A 19,074-nucleotide genomic window follows, 5' to 3' on the forward strand; every position below is an offset into this window, starting at 1 on the left:
ACAATAAAAAAATTGAAAAAAATGTTTAAAATCTTGTAAAAATATTCTGTTTTTTTTTTTTTTAGGCCTGCATTATTTGCCTTCATTGAATATACTCCTGCTACACCACAATGAGTTAACCAACCTTGATGCAACAGTGAAGGAATTACAGGGAATGCTAAATCTGAAGATCCTAAGTAACAATTTGCAATTTTATATGGCCATAAATTAAAATAGTATTAACATAAGACATTTTTCCATTTATCAAGTTTAAAATTAGAGGAGCAATGTTTATAATTAAGATATTTAGGCCAGGCACTGTGACTCACGCCTGTAATCTCAGTGCTTTGGCAGGCCGAGGAGGGCAGACACTTGAGCCCAGGAGTTCAACACCAGCCTGAGCAACATGGTGAAACCCTGCCTCTAACAAAAATACGAAATTAGCCAGGCATGGTGGTGCATGCCTGTAATCCCAGCTACTCAAGAGGCTGAGGCAGGAGGACAACTTGAATCTGGGAGGTAGAGGTTGCAGTGAGCCAAGATTGTGCCACTGGACTCTAGCCTGGGCAACAGAGCAAGACCCTGTCTCAAAAAAAAAAAAAAAAAAAATTAGATATTCCTGAAAATAAGACTAGATCTTATTGTCTTTTAAGACATGCTTTTGAAAAAACAACAGATAGAAAAATTTTTGTGTGTGAAATGCTGTCTATCACATGTCTAATGAAAATGACAAAAGTAGCAAGAGAAGGCCGGGCGCGGTGGCTCAAGCCTGTAATCCCAGCACTTTGGGAGGCCGAGCCGGGCGGATCACGAGGTCAGGAGATCGAGACCATCCTGGCTAACACGGTGAAACCCCGTCTCTACTAAAAACTACAAAAAACTAGCCGGGCGAGGTGGCGGTGCCTGTAGTCCCAGCTACTCTGGAGGCTGAGGCAGGAGAATGGCGTAAACCCGGGAGGCGGAGCTTGCAGTGAGCTGAGATCCGGCCACAGCACTCAGCACTCCAGCCTGGGTGACAGAGCGAGACTCCGTCTCAAAAAAAAAAAAAAAAAAAAAAAAAAGTAGCAAGAGGATTTACATGTTTAAATTTATTTTGGGTTTTATCTCAAAAGTAACTTTTAACACATATTATATGATTCCATTTATATAAGTGTCCAAGTAGGGACATCTATAGGACAGCATCACTGAGAGGTAACTGTTTTTAAATAGATGAGCATTGCCAACGGCCAAGGAATTGGGGGTTGTGACAGCCAGAGAGTAAAGGGTGTGGGGTTATTTTGGGGGTGATAAAACGTACTAAAATTGACTGTGGTGATAAGTTGCATAACTTTGTGAATATACCATAAACACATGAATCATATGTTTAAACTGGTGAATAGTGTGGTACATGAAGTATATTAATAAAGCTGATACCAAAAAAAAAAAAAAAAAAAAAAAAAAAAAAAAACAGAAGACTTTGTAAGCTTTCAACTGGATGACCAGCAAACTTTATTCATATATATTGAATCACACCCAGTAAGGAACTAAACTATTGAAAAGAAGTGTGAGATGAGTCAAAAAAATAAATAATACACTACTCCTACTCTCAATAAGCTTATGGTCTTGAAGGGTAGATAAACATGTATACAACCACAATTCAAGATAAAGAATTCTGGGTGTACTAAGGTAAAAGACCTGCAGATCAGTGAGGAGGTTTTCAGACTTTAGAGTTTAGAGACCTCTTTATAATAATGTAATGCAATAGATATATTTTTAAATTCCTTTTCCATTCATTTCTCAGAATTGCCTGAGATTATTTTGAATAGTTGTAAACTAGTATTGATGGTGAAGGTTCTAATCAGATAATCAGATCAATGTAGAGAGAGTTACTATAGTTTCTATATGTTTTCAGTGTTGTCAGTTATATGTACTATACTGAGGGAAAATGATTCATTTGTTATAGTTAGATTATTTAAACCCAAGTATTAAAATCACAAAATTACACCAAGTTCATGGCAATTTTGTGCTCATTTGGGAGACATGAGAAGGCTGCCTGCTGTCAGGAGTTTTTTTTACAGCTTTTGGATCTTCTGTGAAAGAATTGGCCTGCATATTTGAGTTACCTGGCCCATATCTGCTGAAAAAATGCTGCTATAATTAAAAGACTAGTTATGCTAGACCTAGGACACTTACCTTTGTTTTTCTATAAAATGGGCTGACAGCTACCTCTCAGGGTTGCTTTAAACATTAGGATAACTCTGTAAACACTTTTTAAGAAAACATTTCTCACCATTAATGTTATTTTGAAGCAACAACAAAAATTGAAATTCTAAATAAGAAAAAAATTGTTTTATTGTGGATTATGTAAATCAGATAATGAAATAAGTTGCATCCACTCTCGAAATTCTGCTAATAGACTCAAGAAAACAACTGCTATTTTAAATAATAATCATACAGTAACATGTTTGAATGTCTTTCTTGTTGAAAAAAATGTTTTATTATAGTCTCATTTAAATCTTTACAGCATCCTATGATGTGACTAGAATTATTCCCTTTAATCATGGAAATGCAAAGCTCACAGATTTAACCAAACTCTTAAGGAATGTTGAAACACAAATTCATGCCTTGTTTTTCTTATCATTTATTTATTTATTCATTCATTCAATAAATATTTATAATTTATTCATTCATTCATTTAATAAATGTTTATCACACATTCACTACATGATACTATTCTAGATAATAGGACTCAAATTTGAACAAGAAAGACCCAGTCTATACCTATATAGGGCTTACAAATTTGTAACACTCAGCCTAAATATTTCTTAGAGTTGAAGGGGTTTGATGCAAAATGATTTGCTACTTTAAAAACTCTATAATTTGGGAAAACTTGTTATAAAACAACATGTGGAGAGTAGTAAACAAGCTTACTCCCATAGTAATAAACAGAGTTATGCCCATAGTAATAAACAAGGTTATGCCCTGAACAAAGGTGCCCAGCCCAGGACCGAATGGATCCTGAAATCTAGCCCATGCCCCACTTGTCAAGGGTGTATGTGAGCATAGAATTGTGCCAGGCATGAGGGGTGGGAGTTTTCTAGTTTTTAAATACCAGCCTGGTAGTATAATGTCCATATCATTACCAGTCACAATAGTTTATGACCACTATTTAAAATCATAGTGACACAATTCAAGTTATGTAACTGTAATTTTCCAGTTGAGAATCTTGTTTTGGGATCATTTGTTTGAAATGGAGAAAATGCTATGTCCAATTACAAAAAACAAAAAGCGTTTTCTAAAAATTCACATTTTGAACTCATGTCCCATTTTGGTTAAAGATGTTGCATGGAAAATAGTTTGTATTTATTAGACAACTAATGTTATTTGTGCAGTCATGTCTTCAGATTAAGTTTCTATGAGCCTCATTTGCAATCACAGATTAGCTTTAGCTCATTCACTAAAATGAGAAATCTATGTGTTTTCAAATGTGGTCATTTTTGTCTTTTTAAGTTGTAAATCCATGTGCAATTATAAAGTGTTGTTATTATTCCACTTAAATGACAAGTTCTTCAGAGGGTGAGAAAATAGCCTGAAGGGCAAAACACTAATCCATTCTCAGCATTGCACTTTCCATTGGCATTTATGAGGAGAATTGCCAAGGATTGCCTAGGAGACGCATGGCTGAGAGCTTCAGGGAGGCCTAAAACAGCTGCAGAGTGTGAGGTCCTGGGAACTGGAATTCCTGTCTTCCGGGCAGAGTCAGGAGACTCCACCTCTTCTCTCCAGGCAGTCTACCTTTCCACACCCTCTCTTTCCAACTCAGTTTTCCTCTTCTCTTCCCTTCCCTCCTCCAAATTCTTTCTAAATCAGAATCCACATGTGGCTGATGGCTTTCATTAACTCCTGCCCCCTTTCCAGCACTAAGGGAAAAAACCCACCACCAAAAGCCACAGCATCAAAATGCTTAAGCCAGTCTCCTGTTCTAAACCTTCAGTTTTCTCATTTCTTTCTAATTTTCTGTTTTATTAAGCTCCACTGTAGGAAAGTATGCTTAAGACTCCTGCATGCCATAATTGTTAAGACCTGCTTCCTACTGGAGCTTCCAGGAATCAGCATTGGGAACAGGGAGCTCCTCCTTTCGAGAGAGGGTCTCCAAGTTTCCACAGGTATTGCTTTTAAACATTGTCTGCCTTTGTCTTTAGCAGTGGCCCCAATCCACTGCCGATGGCAAAAAGCCAGGGGTGCAGAGGGATGCTGGGAGATGGGGTGGGACTAGGATCTCCACTGTCCCTTCCTTTGAGCCTCTTTTCCTATAATACCCTTCCAGGTGGGACCACCCCTCCCAAAAGACAAAACAATTCAGCAAAGAAAAAGAACCAACAGTGTTTTTCACTACTGTTTGTCCTGAAAAAGATAATGTTCTGATCCCTCCTCTCTCGATCCTCTGCTTTATCCTAGTTTGCCTTTTACAATCAGGGTGATTTCCATATTCAGTAAAAAGCACATGGTGTGTGGTGGCCACCAGATTTTTAGTTAAAACAAGATGATGATTAACAATGGAGATGCTGACCTTACTAAGTAAGCTTGACCCAGAGCCTCACAATCCTGGTATCTGATTATTGACAGCTGAACTTCCTTCCACAGGCTGCTCTCTATAGGCTTTTAACTTCTCCATGTCATTTTCTTTTTCCCATATATTAAAATTGGGATGTTGGTCTCTTATTCATTACATCAACTTTCTTCGAAGGCAGCCTTAAAAACATTGGGGTTCACTTAAATAATGATTTTAAATACCGCTTTAAAAGTTTACAAAAAAAAAAAAAACTGGAGCCAATTATTAGATATCTTTTTCCTCCTTCTGTCTTGATAATAAGTGGCTTCATACACGTGACTCATGTAAGTCAAGCTTGTGTGGTAAGGTAGTAGAGACATTTTGATATATCATTGGGTAAATGTAAATTGCTTAGACTCAGAATCCCAAATTAAGATAAGCAAGACAGTGCTGGCGCCGCTGAGGTGTACGCTGGAAGTAGCCTGGAGGGAAGGTGGATTAAATAGTATTAACCTATTGAAAGTGAAAGTGTACGCAATTTCTCTTCATAGTTTCTAAAAGAATGTGCCCATACCTCATAGAAGGCTTTCAGAACATTCAGACACAGGAAACCGATTTCACATCTTAGACATTTAATTTATGTTGATTTTAGTAGCATCCATCCAAAACTCATAAATCCAAAATGTGAAATGTTTCATAGTATAGAAGGAAAAAAGAGAGTTAAAAATAAGATTGCTTCCTTCTAAAATTTAAGAGCTAGGAAACAGTGAAGAATAATGATGAAATGCCTTTCAAGTTATTTAATTCAATTTTTTTAAGTTAATTTAAGCAGAGGCTGGGCTAACAGTTCAGATTTCTGATTTTGTGTCATTCAGTTTTGACTTTACGATGAGATGGTCAACCACAAGTCCATAGAGTTTTTAGTATCAGTATGTTGTTAATAAGTAATGTAACAGTAGTAAATCCAAGTTTTGTGTTTTATTTAGCTGAAGCTAGTTTTTGAATTTCCATATAGAAGTTACTTAACCAAGGATTAGCATAAAAAGCCAAGAAATGAAATGAAATGGATAGTAATGTCCTCAGAGGGAAAAGAAAAGACGAAGGGTGCACCTAGAGAAAATGTCATTGAAAGATGTTAGCACATTTTCCATTAACGTCATATGTAAAGGCAGACTCTACTTCCAGATGCTATAATGTGTAACAGGGTTATGAGGTGTCAGATGTGATTCCCCAAGACAGTAACCACAAAGCAGACTTCTGTGCTAAAGCATCTGTGACTTTTTCTTCCTTCTGAGTTCTCATGAAAAACAATTATGCTTTGCTTTTATATCCTTGAAGAGGGTCCTTTTCTTTACTTTCTCTGGCTCCAACTACAATTCATGATCCCTATGACTCCTTTAAAATCTGTCCTTATTAGTGGTTTGATATACATCTGTTCTATTCCCTGTCCTTCAGTTATAATTATTTGTTACCACTTTAAAATGCTTCTCTTTTAAGAATAAAATTCAGACCACTTTCTGTCACTGAAGAAATCTTGAAAAAAAAATTGTTTTGTCTTCCCATTTTCTCCATTACATATATATTTCCTTTCTTTTAAATTTCTCTGTGGCTCCTGGCTCTACATTTTCCTGCATGCCTTTCCTCATTCCTGTAACTTTTGTTTATTATGCACCAGGTGTCTTCCATTGCCTGCTTTATGTCCCTCTAAAGCTCGTGTTTCCCACAGGGAATAGCTATATATAACGCTTTTATTAGCCAGAAAAAGTTGTGTTTATACAACAAATATCAGAATGTTTTATTACTACAGAGAAAACTTCCAGATCATTGACCTTTTTTAAGTTTTTATCTAGTTTGTTATCTTTTAAGCATGCACCCACCCCAGTCTTCTTTATGTTACAAACTGCTCTTTATAAATATTAATCAGTTTTTTTCAGAAGTTCTAATGCTTACTATTTTCAGGCCTTTATCAAACCTCTTTGTATTTTATGAATAGTCTACAACAGTATTCTTAAATTTCACATGTACATTAAGTGAGCTTCATTTTGAGTGAAGTAGTTGTGCAGTAGCTGGAGCTCTTTCTCTTACTGCCATCTAGTGGTTCTCCTCATTAGTTGTATTTTCAGAAGTATTTCCTAGAAATTGCCTGTAGGTAGGCAGAATCCGAATAACTAAAGATGCCAGGCCAGGCACAGTGGCTAATGCCTGTATTTCCAGCATTTTGGGAGGCCAAGGCAGGCGGATCACGAGGTCAGGAGTTTGAGACCAGCCTTGCCAACATGGCAAAACCCCGTCTCTACTAAAAATACAAAAATTAGCTAGGTGTGGTGGCAGGCGCCTGTAATACCCGCTACTCAGGAGGCTGAGGCAGGAGAATCGCTTGAACTCGGGAGGCAGAGGTTGCAGTGAACCAAGATCATGCCATTGCACTCCAGCCTGGCAACAAGAGCAAGACTCTGTCATAAAAAAAAAAAAAAAAAAAAAAAAAAAAAAAAAAAAAAAACCCAACTGAAAATCATTAAAGTTTTATTTCACATTGTGCTGAAAAAAATGTTTATTATCATCTAGGATGAATAGGGAAAATATCATTTTTAAAAAAATAAAGCCCTCACAACTTCTAGTTGAAGATGTTTAAAAACACCTATGTGCTGATTCCCAAGGGATATGATGTCAGACGTGCCAGGGCTTCTTCTGCATCCACATGCCTCCTTTTTCCAACCACTGCATTAGGAAGTGCGGTTTATCGCAAATCCTGGCACCTGCACACCAGGATCTCAGAAGTGCACGTGCCTGACCAGAGATAGACAAAATGCAAGAGCCACATCTGCTCAGCTGTGGTCCTGCTGAGATCTGAAACTACTATTGACACATTCTGAACTATAAGCAATGGTGTGGAGGAAATAAATTCTATTAGAGCAAGATGTTGTGTCTCTGCCTATCTTCACGCATGCACGCTTGTGAACTTGGAGACCAAAAGAAGACTACCAAGTGATATTTTAATAAAAAGTAGCCTCAAAACTCCAATAGCACTGATATCTAGTTCTTCATTTACTAATTTATTTATGGACATGTTAAAAATTTCCCTCATTTGTGGCAGATTTGGGTCAATGATATGATCATAGCCTTTAGCACAGTTCCTAGTAGATAGCAAGCACTTGGTTAATATTTGTTGAATGAACGAATTTAACAGAAAAATTAACTGCTGCTCTAAGTAAAGGTTTAATGGGTCTGTTGCTGGATATGAAGAAGAGCTTTATAAGTTCTTATGTTTTATATGAATCTCTTAATTTTTCGTATTTTATAAGTGATACGTGAAACTGATTTTGAAATCTGACATTTTATTTTGGATTCTTCATTTGCAGGTCTATACCAAAATCCTTTGTGCCAATATAACCTGTATCGTTTATATATCATCTACCACCTTCCAGGAGTGGAGCTGCTTGACCGAAATCGTAAGGACCCTTCCTTCTTGCAAAGAAATATTTGAGAAGTAGTCTTATAGCTCAGTGGTTATAAATGAAGACTACCTTTGAAAATACGTTTTTGTAAAAAATATACCTTTGAATAATTGTCTTTGTAAACGAAAGTTTTTCAATTACTTATTTTTGAAAGATTTGCTCTCTAAAATGTGCCCTGATTTAGAAATTCACGTCTCTTTACTACTTTATTAGAAAGGCCCTCTAACTGAGCATGAGGAAAGTGGTCCTTCTGGTCCTGGTTTTGACATTAACATGTTGGATGCCAAATCGTTTACCTCCCAGCACCTTAGTTTCTTATCTCAAAAGTGAGGGAATTGGAATAAATCTCATAAGGCCTATTTAAGTTCTAAAAGTCATGCTTTTTAAAATTCTGTAAATATGTATATATTGAAACATACAATGAATGATGACTTCTTTATGAATACACCTTCAAGATAGTATGTCAGATTTCTATGTGCCACATGCACACACACACAATCAACCTCAGCATATTACGCTTAACATTTTTTGAGGCCTATTTTGCCCCCAAATGCTATATTATCTATCTACTTACCTTTCTGTCTCTACAGGTTTGAACATTCTTAATAATTTATTACTGAGTAACCACTTTCTATAGGATACATCAGAAACTTACAGTTATACTTCTCCTTTCTAATAGCCTTGAGGAAATGAAAGGATGTTTCATGTTAAAATTTTAATCATCCTTGGTGATGTGTTAAAGGGTGTTTGGGATGCATTAGACTGAAGGATTAAGCTCTGTCTTGTGACATGTGGGGTGTATATAGAGTGCTTGTAAGATTATGGAAATAACTGTGATAGCCCCTTTACAAAACAATTTTGACAGGATGTTCACATATAACATAGTTTAGATAAATACATTCTTGAAAGTATTCAGTTCTATTTTGAATCACTCTGCCTATTTATAATGTTATGCAATAACATTACTTTTTGCATTTATCAGAAGTTACAGAAAAAGAAAGAAGATCAATGATTACCATTTTTAACCATAAAAAGGCTCATATCGTTCAATCAATAGCATTCAGAGGAAAAGTAGACGCTTCATGGGATCCTAAATCACCATTTAAGCAAAAACCAGTCCAGAGAGTACCTTCAGGTATTTTGCAAAAAAAAAAAAAAAAAAAAAAAAAAAAAATTTAATGAAATTAAAACTTCTCAAACTTTTGGGTAATTTGATTGTAATAATAACAACTACAATTTACAATAAACTTAAGTATCTAAATAATGGAATAATTTCTAATATATTTGCTAACTTTATAATACTTTTAGTCCAGTTAAAGTAGGTATGCAATTTTCATCCTCACTCATACATGTGAAATCAAATGGGGTGCTGTGATAATAATGAGATAATACATTGAAGCCTCTATCCCAGTATCTAACACAGTATAAAGGGCTCAATAAATAAGCTATCGTTATTTTTATTACCACTGACATGGATGATTTTACCAATTAAGGCTATATAATTTTTGATAATATAGAAAAAATACGAAGCAGAAATAAAGATCATCCGCAATTCTGCCATCCAGAAATAAGCACTGGTAATATTTTGATTATACTCACAGAGTCATTATATGCAAGTATAACTTGAATATTTTCAGGATGTTTCCTTAGTAGGAATTTAATTTCATATTTGTAACAGAAATGGAAAAAAATAGGGGTTTAGTTTTTTCAGACAGCAAAGAATACAAAAATAGGGTATCTAGGGTTAGTGTAAAGTTCTATGATGTCATCAGTATTTAAGGATATATCTGTCTTTTGTTCTGCTACTCTTAGTGTGCTTTATGATTACAAGGTGGTTGGTATACCACCAAGCCTTACATCTCCATTCCAGGAAGGAAGAAAGGGTGGATGAGAAAAGGTGCAAAGGTAAAATCCTGTCTTTATGACACTTTGCCAATGAGACAACATACATTTTTTAAAAAACCAAATCAATTATTTAGAAATAAAGGGGAAATGAATTGAAAAATAGTTTGGAAGAAATTACCCAGAATGCTACATGGAGAAAGAAAGCGATAGAAGATATGAACTAGATGTTGAGAAAAGGAGAGACATTAGACAGAGAAGGTCCAATATAAGTTTAGTAATAGTTCCTGAAAAACAAATTATAGATAGAAATTGAGCAGAAGGTAATATTTAAAGTGATAATGGCTGGAAAATTTCCCAAACTGATATATAAATTCTTAGACTGACCAGACAATTACCAGAATTGGCAAAGAATTCGTAGATGCACCAGACAAAATGAATCCAAACACAAAAAAGACACATAACAACAAAAACAACAACAACAACAAAAGTCTTCACCAAAGGCAAAACCATCTTAAAGCAGTCGGAGAGAAAACCCAGATGACCTACAAAAGAATAACATAGAGATTCTCCACAAACTCCCCAGCTACAATCGTGGAAGTCAGAAAACAGTGATCAGAAGTTTTTAAATCAAAACCATAAAGAGATACCATCTCACACCAGTTAGAATGTAGATCATTAAAAAGTCAGGAAACAACAGATACTGGAGAGGATGTGGAGAAATAGGAAAGCTTTTACGCTGTTGGTGGGAGTGTAAATTAGTTCAACCATTGTGGAAGACAATGTGGCATTTCCTCGAGGATCTAGAACCAGAAATACCATTTGACCCAGCAATCCCATTACTGAGTATATACCCAAAGGATTAAAAATCATGCTACTATAAAGACACATGCACACGTATATTTATTGCAGCACTATCTACAATAGCAGAGACTTGGAACCAACCCAAATGCCCATCAATGATAGACTGGATAAAGAAAATGTGGCACATATACACCATGGAATACTAAGCAGCCATAAAAAAGGATGAGTTCATATCCTTTGCAGGGACATGGATGAAGCTGGAAACCATCATTCTGAGCAAACTAACACAAGAACAGAAAACCAAACACCGCATGTTCTCTCTCATAAGTGGGAGTTGAACAATGAGAACACATGGACACAGGGAGAGGAACATTACAAAATGGGCCTGCTGGGGGCTGGGGGTCCGGGGGAGGGATAGCATTAGGAGAAATATCTAATGTAACGGACAGGTTGATGGGTGCAGCAAACCACCATGGCACATGTATACCTATGTAACAAACCTGCATGTTCTGCACATGTTTCCCAAAACTGAAAGTATACTAAAATGTGTATATATATTTACAGTTGTATAGCTCACCAGGCATGGTGGCTCATGCTTGTAATCCCAGTACTTTGGGAGGCTGAGGCAGGTGGATCATTTGAGGTCAGGAGTTTGAGACCAACCTGGCCAACATGGTTAAACCCCATCTCTACTAAAAATACAAACTTAGCCAGACATGGTAGCGGGCACCTGTAATCCCAGCTACTTGGGAGGCTGAAGCAGGAGAATCGCTTGGACCCGGGAGCTGGAGGTTGCAGTGAGCTAAGATCGCATCACTGCACTTTAGCCTGGGTGACAGAGCAAGAGTCTGTCTCAGAAAAAGAAAGAAAAGGAGGGAGGGAGGGAGGGAGGGAGGGAAGGAGGGAGAAAGGAAGGAAGGAAGGAAGGAAGGAAGGAAGGAAGGAAGGAAGGAAGGAAGGAAGGAAGGAAGGAAGGAAGGAGAAAAAGAGAAATATTTATAGTCTATTCTCTCTGAAGCCTGCTACCTGGAAGCTTCATCTGGATGATAATGCCTTGGTCTCCACAACCCCTTTTCGTAACCCATTCATTTCTATTGATAATAACTCTTTCAACCAATTGCCAATCAGAAAATGTTTAACTCTACCTTCTGACCTGGAATAACAGCACTCACCCTGCTTTGAGATGTCTTGCCCATCCAGATTGAACCAATCTAAATCTTACATGTATTTGATTGATGTCTGTTATCGGAGTAGACCATGCTGTGGAAAGAAAGGAGCCTTTACATAGAAAATCTCCCCTCTTAAAAACAGTTAACGCACACAATAACAAACAATGCAAGGTCAGCCCCCACAATCTATTTTTCAGTGCTATAATTATTATTGGTGTGCTCGCCACCTTTAGGGCTCCACATTTCTTTTGTGTAACCAGACTGCTGAAAGAACTATAATCGTTTTTTAAATTCTCTTGGCTCCTTTTCATATTGAACCTCCAAAAACAAAATCAGGAGCAGAAAAGATAGGGAGAGTATTTTATTGCATTTGAAACTTTTTCTTCTTAATTAACAGATATGTTGACTAAAGCCTCTAATAATTGACAGGACAATTATTATAAATCTACTCATTTTCTGCAAAAGGTCACTATATCATAACAACTAAAAAGTATTTTTAGCCCAGAGTATAGCTTATTTTAGCATACCTTAATTAAGCAAACATTTATAATAAAACACACTGTAAATTTTTAAAATTTATCCATATTGTTTTGTAGCTTCTATATTTGTTTTGTTATAAATCTTACCTTATTGTGACTTTCTAAAAAATCATTAGAGTAATTCTAAGAGAAAAATGAATTATTTTATTGAAAAGAAATTACACTTAAAAATGTTTATGAGGCAATCATAAAGCCACATTTTGATTTTATTATCCTTAATCTAAAGGTGAGAAAGAAATCAATTATATTTCTAATATCTTAAGAAGCAAGATCAATTTTAAGTTTTCTTCAAATCCCATCTAACAGTCCTTATCAAATAAGTATAGTTAAAAGGGTTGTGCAAATTTTCATTACTGTCTCTGGGTTTTATTGCGAGATAGCCAGTATTCTCAGAACCAAAACACTTTGGGCTTCTACCTGGCATTAAGGAAACTGATTTGCAGATTTTTCACCAATTACCTATATCTAGATGTAGAAAGACATTAAGGGGAATTTAAAATAAAACACCAACAAGCTTTTAAAATGTCCATTAGTGGTCCAAAAGTGAAGCTGCCAGATTTCCACCATGTTTGCTCAACACAGAGCTCCAGGTGCTGAGCCCAAGCTGGGGTATAGTGTTGCAGAGCCTGGGCCTGGCAGCTGAGGCATGTACTACTCAGGAAAAGAGAAGGGTAAGGATAAAAAGGAAGACCAGGCAGACTATTTAACAAATAGCAATTCACCAAACAGTGCATCGGTACAGACAAGGCAGGACAGAATCCAGAGAAAACAGATAATTGCACATCCAGAAGAGTAAATGCCAACTCCTACCTATGCATGAAGGTTTGGGTAGGTTTTAGAGGTCAATGTGAGATCTAGAGATTGTTTGGCATAGGGCTGAGCAATTGAGGGAGTTGTGTAGACGCAGAAGAATTTGTGAAGGCAAAAATCAGCAGTCAACAGAGCTTCCATGTTGCATAACTTCAATGGACATTTTTTGCACAGAAAACATTTACTGAGGCACCCCCAGAATTGTGCCATGAAGTAGCCCTGGGCCAAAGAGACAAACTAGAACTACTATCTAAGGGAGATACCATATACAAAAATAGACTCCAGAGAGACTGAATATCTAAATGTAAATAAAATAAAAAAGTACTGGAAGAAAATACTTTCATAATCCCAAAGTGAAGGCCAATCAAAGCCTCACACAAAACCCAGAGGCCATCAAAGAGAAATGTTGACAGATTTAACTACATAAAAATGAAAAACAATTACACGTATCCCATAAATATGTACAAATAGCATGTATCCATAATAATTAAAAATAAAAAGCATCATATAGAAAGAAAATTAAAATGCAAGATTGGAGGAAGTCTTTATAACATATATAATAGGCAAAAGTTAACACCCATAATTTCTAAAGGACATCGCCAAGTCAATTTAAAAATCCCAGTAGAAAACAAAATAAATGACATTGACAAGACATGTGTACAAAGAAAGAAACGTAAATAATGATCAGCTTCACTAATGATCAAATAAATGGAAATCAAAACAATGAGATACCATTTTCATCCAACAAGTAGGCAGAAGTTTTAAAGGGTTGTTAAAGATGAGGGGGAAAGAGCACAATTCATGTTATTGATGGGAATGTAAACTCGTTCAACTCTCTTGGATGACCATATGGCAGTATCCACCAACATACGAAATGTGCAAACCATTTGACACAGCAACTAAATTTGATCTCTCCCTTACAGAAGTGCTTGCACATATGGACAAAGAAAAAATATATGCGTATAAGTCTGCATGTTGCAACATTTTTTATAATAGCAAAAGTAGTAGAAACAATTTAAATGGTCATTCATAGGAGAATGTTAAATAGACTATGGCACATTTGTATAATACAATCTATTCCATTATAGAATCAATCCATAATATATTTGGGGATATTAAAAACACCTTGACAAGGCGGGCAGATCACCTGAAGTTTGAGACCAGCCTGGCCAACATGGTGAGACCCCGTCTCTATTAAAAATACAAAAATTGGCCGGGCGCGGTGGCTCAAGCCTGTAATCCCAGCACTTTGGGAGGCCGAGACGGGCGGATCACGAGGTCAGGAGATCGAGACCATCCTGACTAACACAGTGAAACCCCGTCTCTACTAAAAATACAAAAAAAAAAACTAGCCGGGCGAGGTGGCGGGCGCCTGTAGTCCCAGCTACTCGGGAGGCTGAGGCGGGAGAATGGCGCAAACCCGGGAGGCGGAGCTTGCAGTGAGCTGAGATCCGGCCACTGCACTCCAGTCCGGGCGACAGAGCGAGACTTCGCCTCAAAAAAAAAAAAAAAAAAAAAAAAAAAAAAAAAAAAAAAAAAAAAAAAAAAAAAAAAAAAAAAAATACAAAAATTAGCTGGGCGTGGTAGTAGGCGCCTGTAATCCCAGCTACTCAGGAGGCTGAGGCAGGAGAATCACTTGAACCCAGGAGGCAGAGGTTGCAGTGAGGCAGAGGTTGCAGTGAGCCAAGATCGTGCCACTGCACTCCAGCCCGGGGAACAGAGAGACTCCGTCTCAAACGAAAACAAAAAACAAAAACCACACTCATTGAAAAAGTAGTGTACTATGAGTAATAACAAAATTAGAATTTTGTCAACAAACAAATCTCTATGTATAGGTACATGTATACATGTGAGTACATATGTGACATACAGGCTGGAAACATACACACAAAACTTTTAATAGTGATACTTAATAGTAGTAAGAGGAAGTGGAAAGGTTAAAGGGAAATTTCCCTTTTTGCTCACTATTTTCTTTATTGTTTATATTCATTATAAGTAAAGTATGTGCTTTTTGTAATTAAAAATGTAGAAGAGAACAGGGGCATCCTGTCATTTTTTGACAATATGGATGACACTGGAGAGCATTATACTGAATGAAATAAGACAGACACAGAAGAACAAACACTGCATGATCTCACTTATATATGGAATTAAAATAGTCAAACTCATAGAAGCAGAGAGTAAAATGGTGGTTGCCAGGTGCTGTGGGGAGAGGGGAGATGGGGAGATGTTAGTCAAAATGTACAAAGTTTAAATTATATTACACAAATGAATACATTCTGAAGATCTTATGTAATGTGACGATAGTTAGCTGTATTATATACTGGAAATTTGCTAAGAGGGTAGATCTTAAGTGTTCTCACCAATACACACAAAAAATGGCAATGGTCTGGCTGATTAATATGTTAATAAGATTGTGGTGATTATTCACAATGAATACCTGTATTAAAACATCAAGTTGTACATCTTAAATATATACAGTTTTTATTTGTCAATTATACCTCAATAAAGCTGGGAGGAAAATGTAGAAAAAGATAGCCTAGGATGATTCGAAATGCATGAGAGACTTTCATCAGCCACTTATGAAGGGAACAATGCTATGAATTCTAAGGCAGAGAGGCTGTGTGGTCGCTGCTGCTTGTGGAATGGCAAGAGCTGATATTGTGGGCTTTACTGGCACAACAGGTGCTGGTAAAATCCACCTCTGGACGGGCACTAGGCTTTCTGGTAGGAAATCAACAAAGCAGTGACAGTCTCTGGAAGACACCGTAAGAAATCCAGGTTTTGAGGACTAGTCCTGGAGCTTCAAAGCTAGGAAGATCTAGATTCTTGTGATCTAGTATTTGTTTATTCTGTTTCTTTACAGTTAATGCCAAGAATCCAAATAGTTGAAATGTTCCTAAATATTTCTCCTCATTTGGACTGTTAGTCCATTTATAGACGCATGTGCCTTTCAGAAGAAAAGGGATAGGTTTCAGTATCTTATATCAGCCTCAGTATATTAATTACAAACATTTCCACTTGGATTCCATTGGTACAGTATAAATTGACTAAGCTTTCCATTCTCAGGGTTTTGAAATTTATATTGTATTAAAAAATTTGCCTCAAAACCTAAGGCAAAACCCACTATATCTAAGAGAAAGCTTTGCTTTGGAGTTAGATAAAAAGGGATTTTTGACAGATTGAACTATTTGTGTAAAGGATAACTTGAAAACAGAAAGCTCTGTTTTATACTTTTCCTTTATAGCATTGTTCCATTGTTTTTAAATGCTGGATAAATATTTTAAAATACTAACTTTAAAATGTACTTTTTTTCAGATTTTGGATTTGCAAATAATATAGACAAGTAAGTAATTTTATCTATACATTTATTATCAGATTATATCATAATTGTATTGTCCCTTTACATCATCTCCATTTCCTAAAATAGATTTTAATGAGTTAAAAAATGACTCAGTCTTCAATAGATGAGAAAAATTGGTAGATCTTTCTGTGATGAATGAGTTCAAGCTCTGTATTCATATTTGATATATTTGGGCTTTTAATATTACTAACAAAATCCCAAATAAGTAAAAAGATAATTTGATACTTAGAAAAATAAACCTCGGCCGGGCACGGTGGCTCATGCCTGTAATCCCTGCACTTTGGGAGGATGAGATGGGCAGATCACCTCAGTTCAGGAGTTCGAGACCAGCCTGGCCAACATGGTGAAAACCCACCTCTACTAAAAATACAAAATATTGGCCGGGCCCGGTGACAGGCACCTATAATCCCAGCTACTCGGGAGACTGAGGCAGGAGAATCGCTTGAACCCAGGAGGCAGAAGTTGCAGTGAGCCTAGATCACGCCACTGCACTCCAGCCTGGGTGACAGAGTGAGACTCTGTTTCAAAAAATAAATAAATAAAAACTAAACCTTAACTATTAGCTATTCTGAAAGTAGGGCTTTACATTCCTTGTTTAACTATTATCTAAATATGTTCAGTCATAGCAGTTATCATGTAGACTTACATTTTATATTCATTGGAATTTACATTTCCAAGAGCAAGCACATCACTAAAAGTCCATAGAAGAGTTTTTAAATTCATGAATACTGATGAATTTAGAGTCATCATTCTTTTTTTATTTTTTCACTTAAGATTTTTTTTTGGATACAGTATGGAATATTATCTCCACATACATTTATAAAATATGGCATAATGTAGATAAAAACTTAGGAATACAGTGAACTTAAGATAATAATATGCATATATCTATATTTTAATAATCTCATTTAACATGGTTTTAAAACATGACTGCATGAGTATGTGAGACCTAAACTGTAATAGTTGATCCCCAAATATGTTCAGATACTTTATTTATAAAGTAAACAATTTATACAATAAAAATAATGTCACTTAGCCTGAAAGTCATTTGTCAGTGGAGCCTGCAAATTATTTGTTAGTGGTACTATACTACAAATAACACAGAAAAACATGGCATTAATGCATTTGAATGAAAATTTCATTTTGGTCAAATTTTCATTTTTGATTGCTTTTTTTCTGACATAATTGCTTTTTTTGCAGAACTGTGTTTGATGACCCAGAAGATGCTGTTTTTGTGAGGTCCATGAAGAGATCAGTGATGACTTTGACCTCTATGAACTGGAACACAGTTCCAACACGAGAGGAAAGATACCTTGAAGAGGAAGGCACAGAACCGGCTCAAATGCTCACAGTTACACTGAGATAAGCCCTGGTATTTCTAGAAATTGTGGTGGTTTTCAGTTGTATATTAAACTTCCCTGTGACTTAGCATATTACATACTACTATGATACTATTTGAGATATTTAAATGTAAACAGAAACACCAATAATGAAAAATAATTCTTATATTTTAGGTTTTTAAATGTAAAGTTGTTTAAGTATAAATGTATACAGAAATGTATAAAATTCATAAGTGTCCAACTCAATGAATTTTTAAAAGTTGAACATGTTTATGTAACTGGCATGCTAGATCAAGAAATAGAACACTATCAGGACTCTGAAAGCTTGCTTCTTCCTGTACCACTCACTACTCACCCTTCCAAAGTAATCACTGTCCTGATTTCTAGACAATAAATTAACCATGTCTGATTTCAAAAGGCATATAAATAGAATCATAGAAGATGAATATTTTGTGTCTGGCTTTTTTCACTTGATGTTTTAAGATTCATACATGTTGTTGCTAGAAGCAATGATTCTATCATTCTTACTGCTGTATGGTATTTCATTAAGACTATATAACACAACTAACTTATCTGGTGTACTATTTTTGACTCTCCTCTCTGGAGATATTTGCCAGTTCTGGCTAACGACCTGGGTTTGGTGTAGCGAGAAACTTGCTCCTTAGGGAAAAAAAAAAAATCCAAATGCTTTCAGTAGTTGCCTAGTACTGAGTGACAAAAGTGGACATTGAACATAACTCAAATTCATTACAGTTTTCCCTAAGGAGCTAGAAAAAAAGCTTACAAAGGGCAGAGTGACATCTCCCTCTATCTGGTGGTGCTTGGGAAACATAGACACACTGTAGAAGTGGACTGGAATCAAAACAGGCAAGAGATGAACGCCTAGAAGGAATAATGAATTGACATTGAGAATCTACAGCCTTCATTCACCTGTGGGCACTTACCATTCTGTGCACGGCCAGAGTCTAAAAATTCAGATATGGTCCCTGGAAGAAGGTTGCAGCTAGAATAAAGAAAACGCAAAGATTTGCCCGTTCATGTAGGTGAGTGGCTGGTATCATGACAAAAGTGGTTGTTTGTGGCTTCCAAGATTAGGTGATAGAAAGACTTGAAGCATTCTCTTGCTTGGGCTTGGGCCATAATCCAAAAGACAAAAGACATAGTTCCAAAAATGTAATTCTGGAAAAAATAATTTTAAAAAATTAAGACATTTGTTTACATTTTTTAAAACAGATTTGTTT

The 19,074-nt window shown here is 36.2% G+C and overlaps 1 protein-coding gene across 1 annotated transcript in view; it reads left to right on the top strand.

Annotated features, from left to right (window-relative positions):
* The window catches only part of LRRC72 (leucine rich repeat containing 72), a 50,621-nt gene extending 32,686 nt beyond the window's left edge, over positions 1-17,935 (top strand). Inside the window, exons 5-9 of the mRNA XM_010357672.2 lie at positions 66-176; positions 7,870-7,959; positions 8,948-9,100; positions 16,448-16,475; positions 17,694-17,935. Of these exons, the coding sequence (XP_010355974.1) occupies positions 66-176; positions 7,870-7,959; positions 8,948-9,100; positions 16,448-16,475; positions 17,694-17,859 (548 nt within the window). The 3' untranslated portion in view covers positions 17,860-17,935. The remainder of the gene's footprint in view (positions 1-65; positions 177-7,869; positions 7,960-8,947; positions 9,101-16,447; positions 16,476-17,693) is intronic.
* The last annotated feature ends 1,139 nt before the right edge of the window (positions 17,936-19,074 follow it).

Source organism: Rhinopithecus roxellana, chromosome 6 (assembly GCF_007565055.1).
Source record: "Rhinopithecus roxellana isolate Shanxi Qingling chromosome 6, ASM756505v1, whole genome shotgun sequence".
Lineage (NCBI taxonomy): Eukaryota > Metazoa > Chordata > Mammalia > Primates > Cercopithecidae > Rhinopithecus > Rhinopithecus roxellana.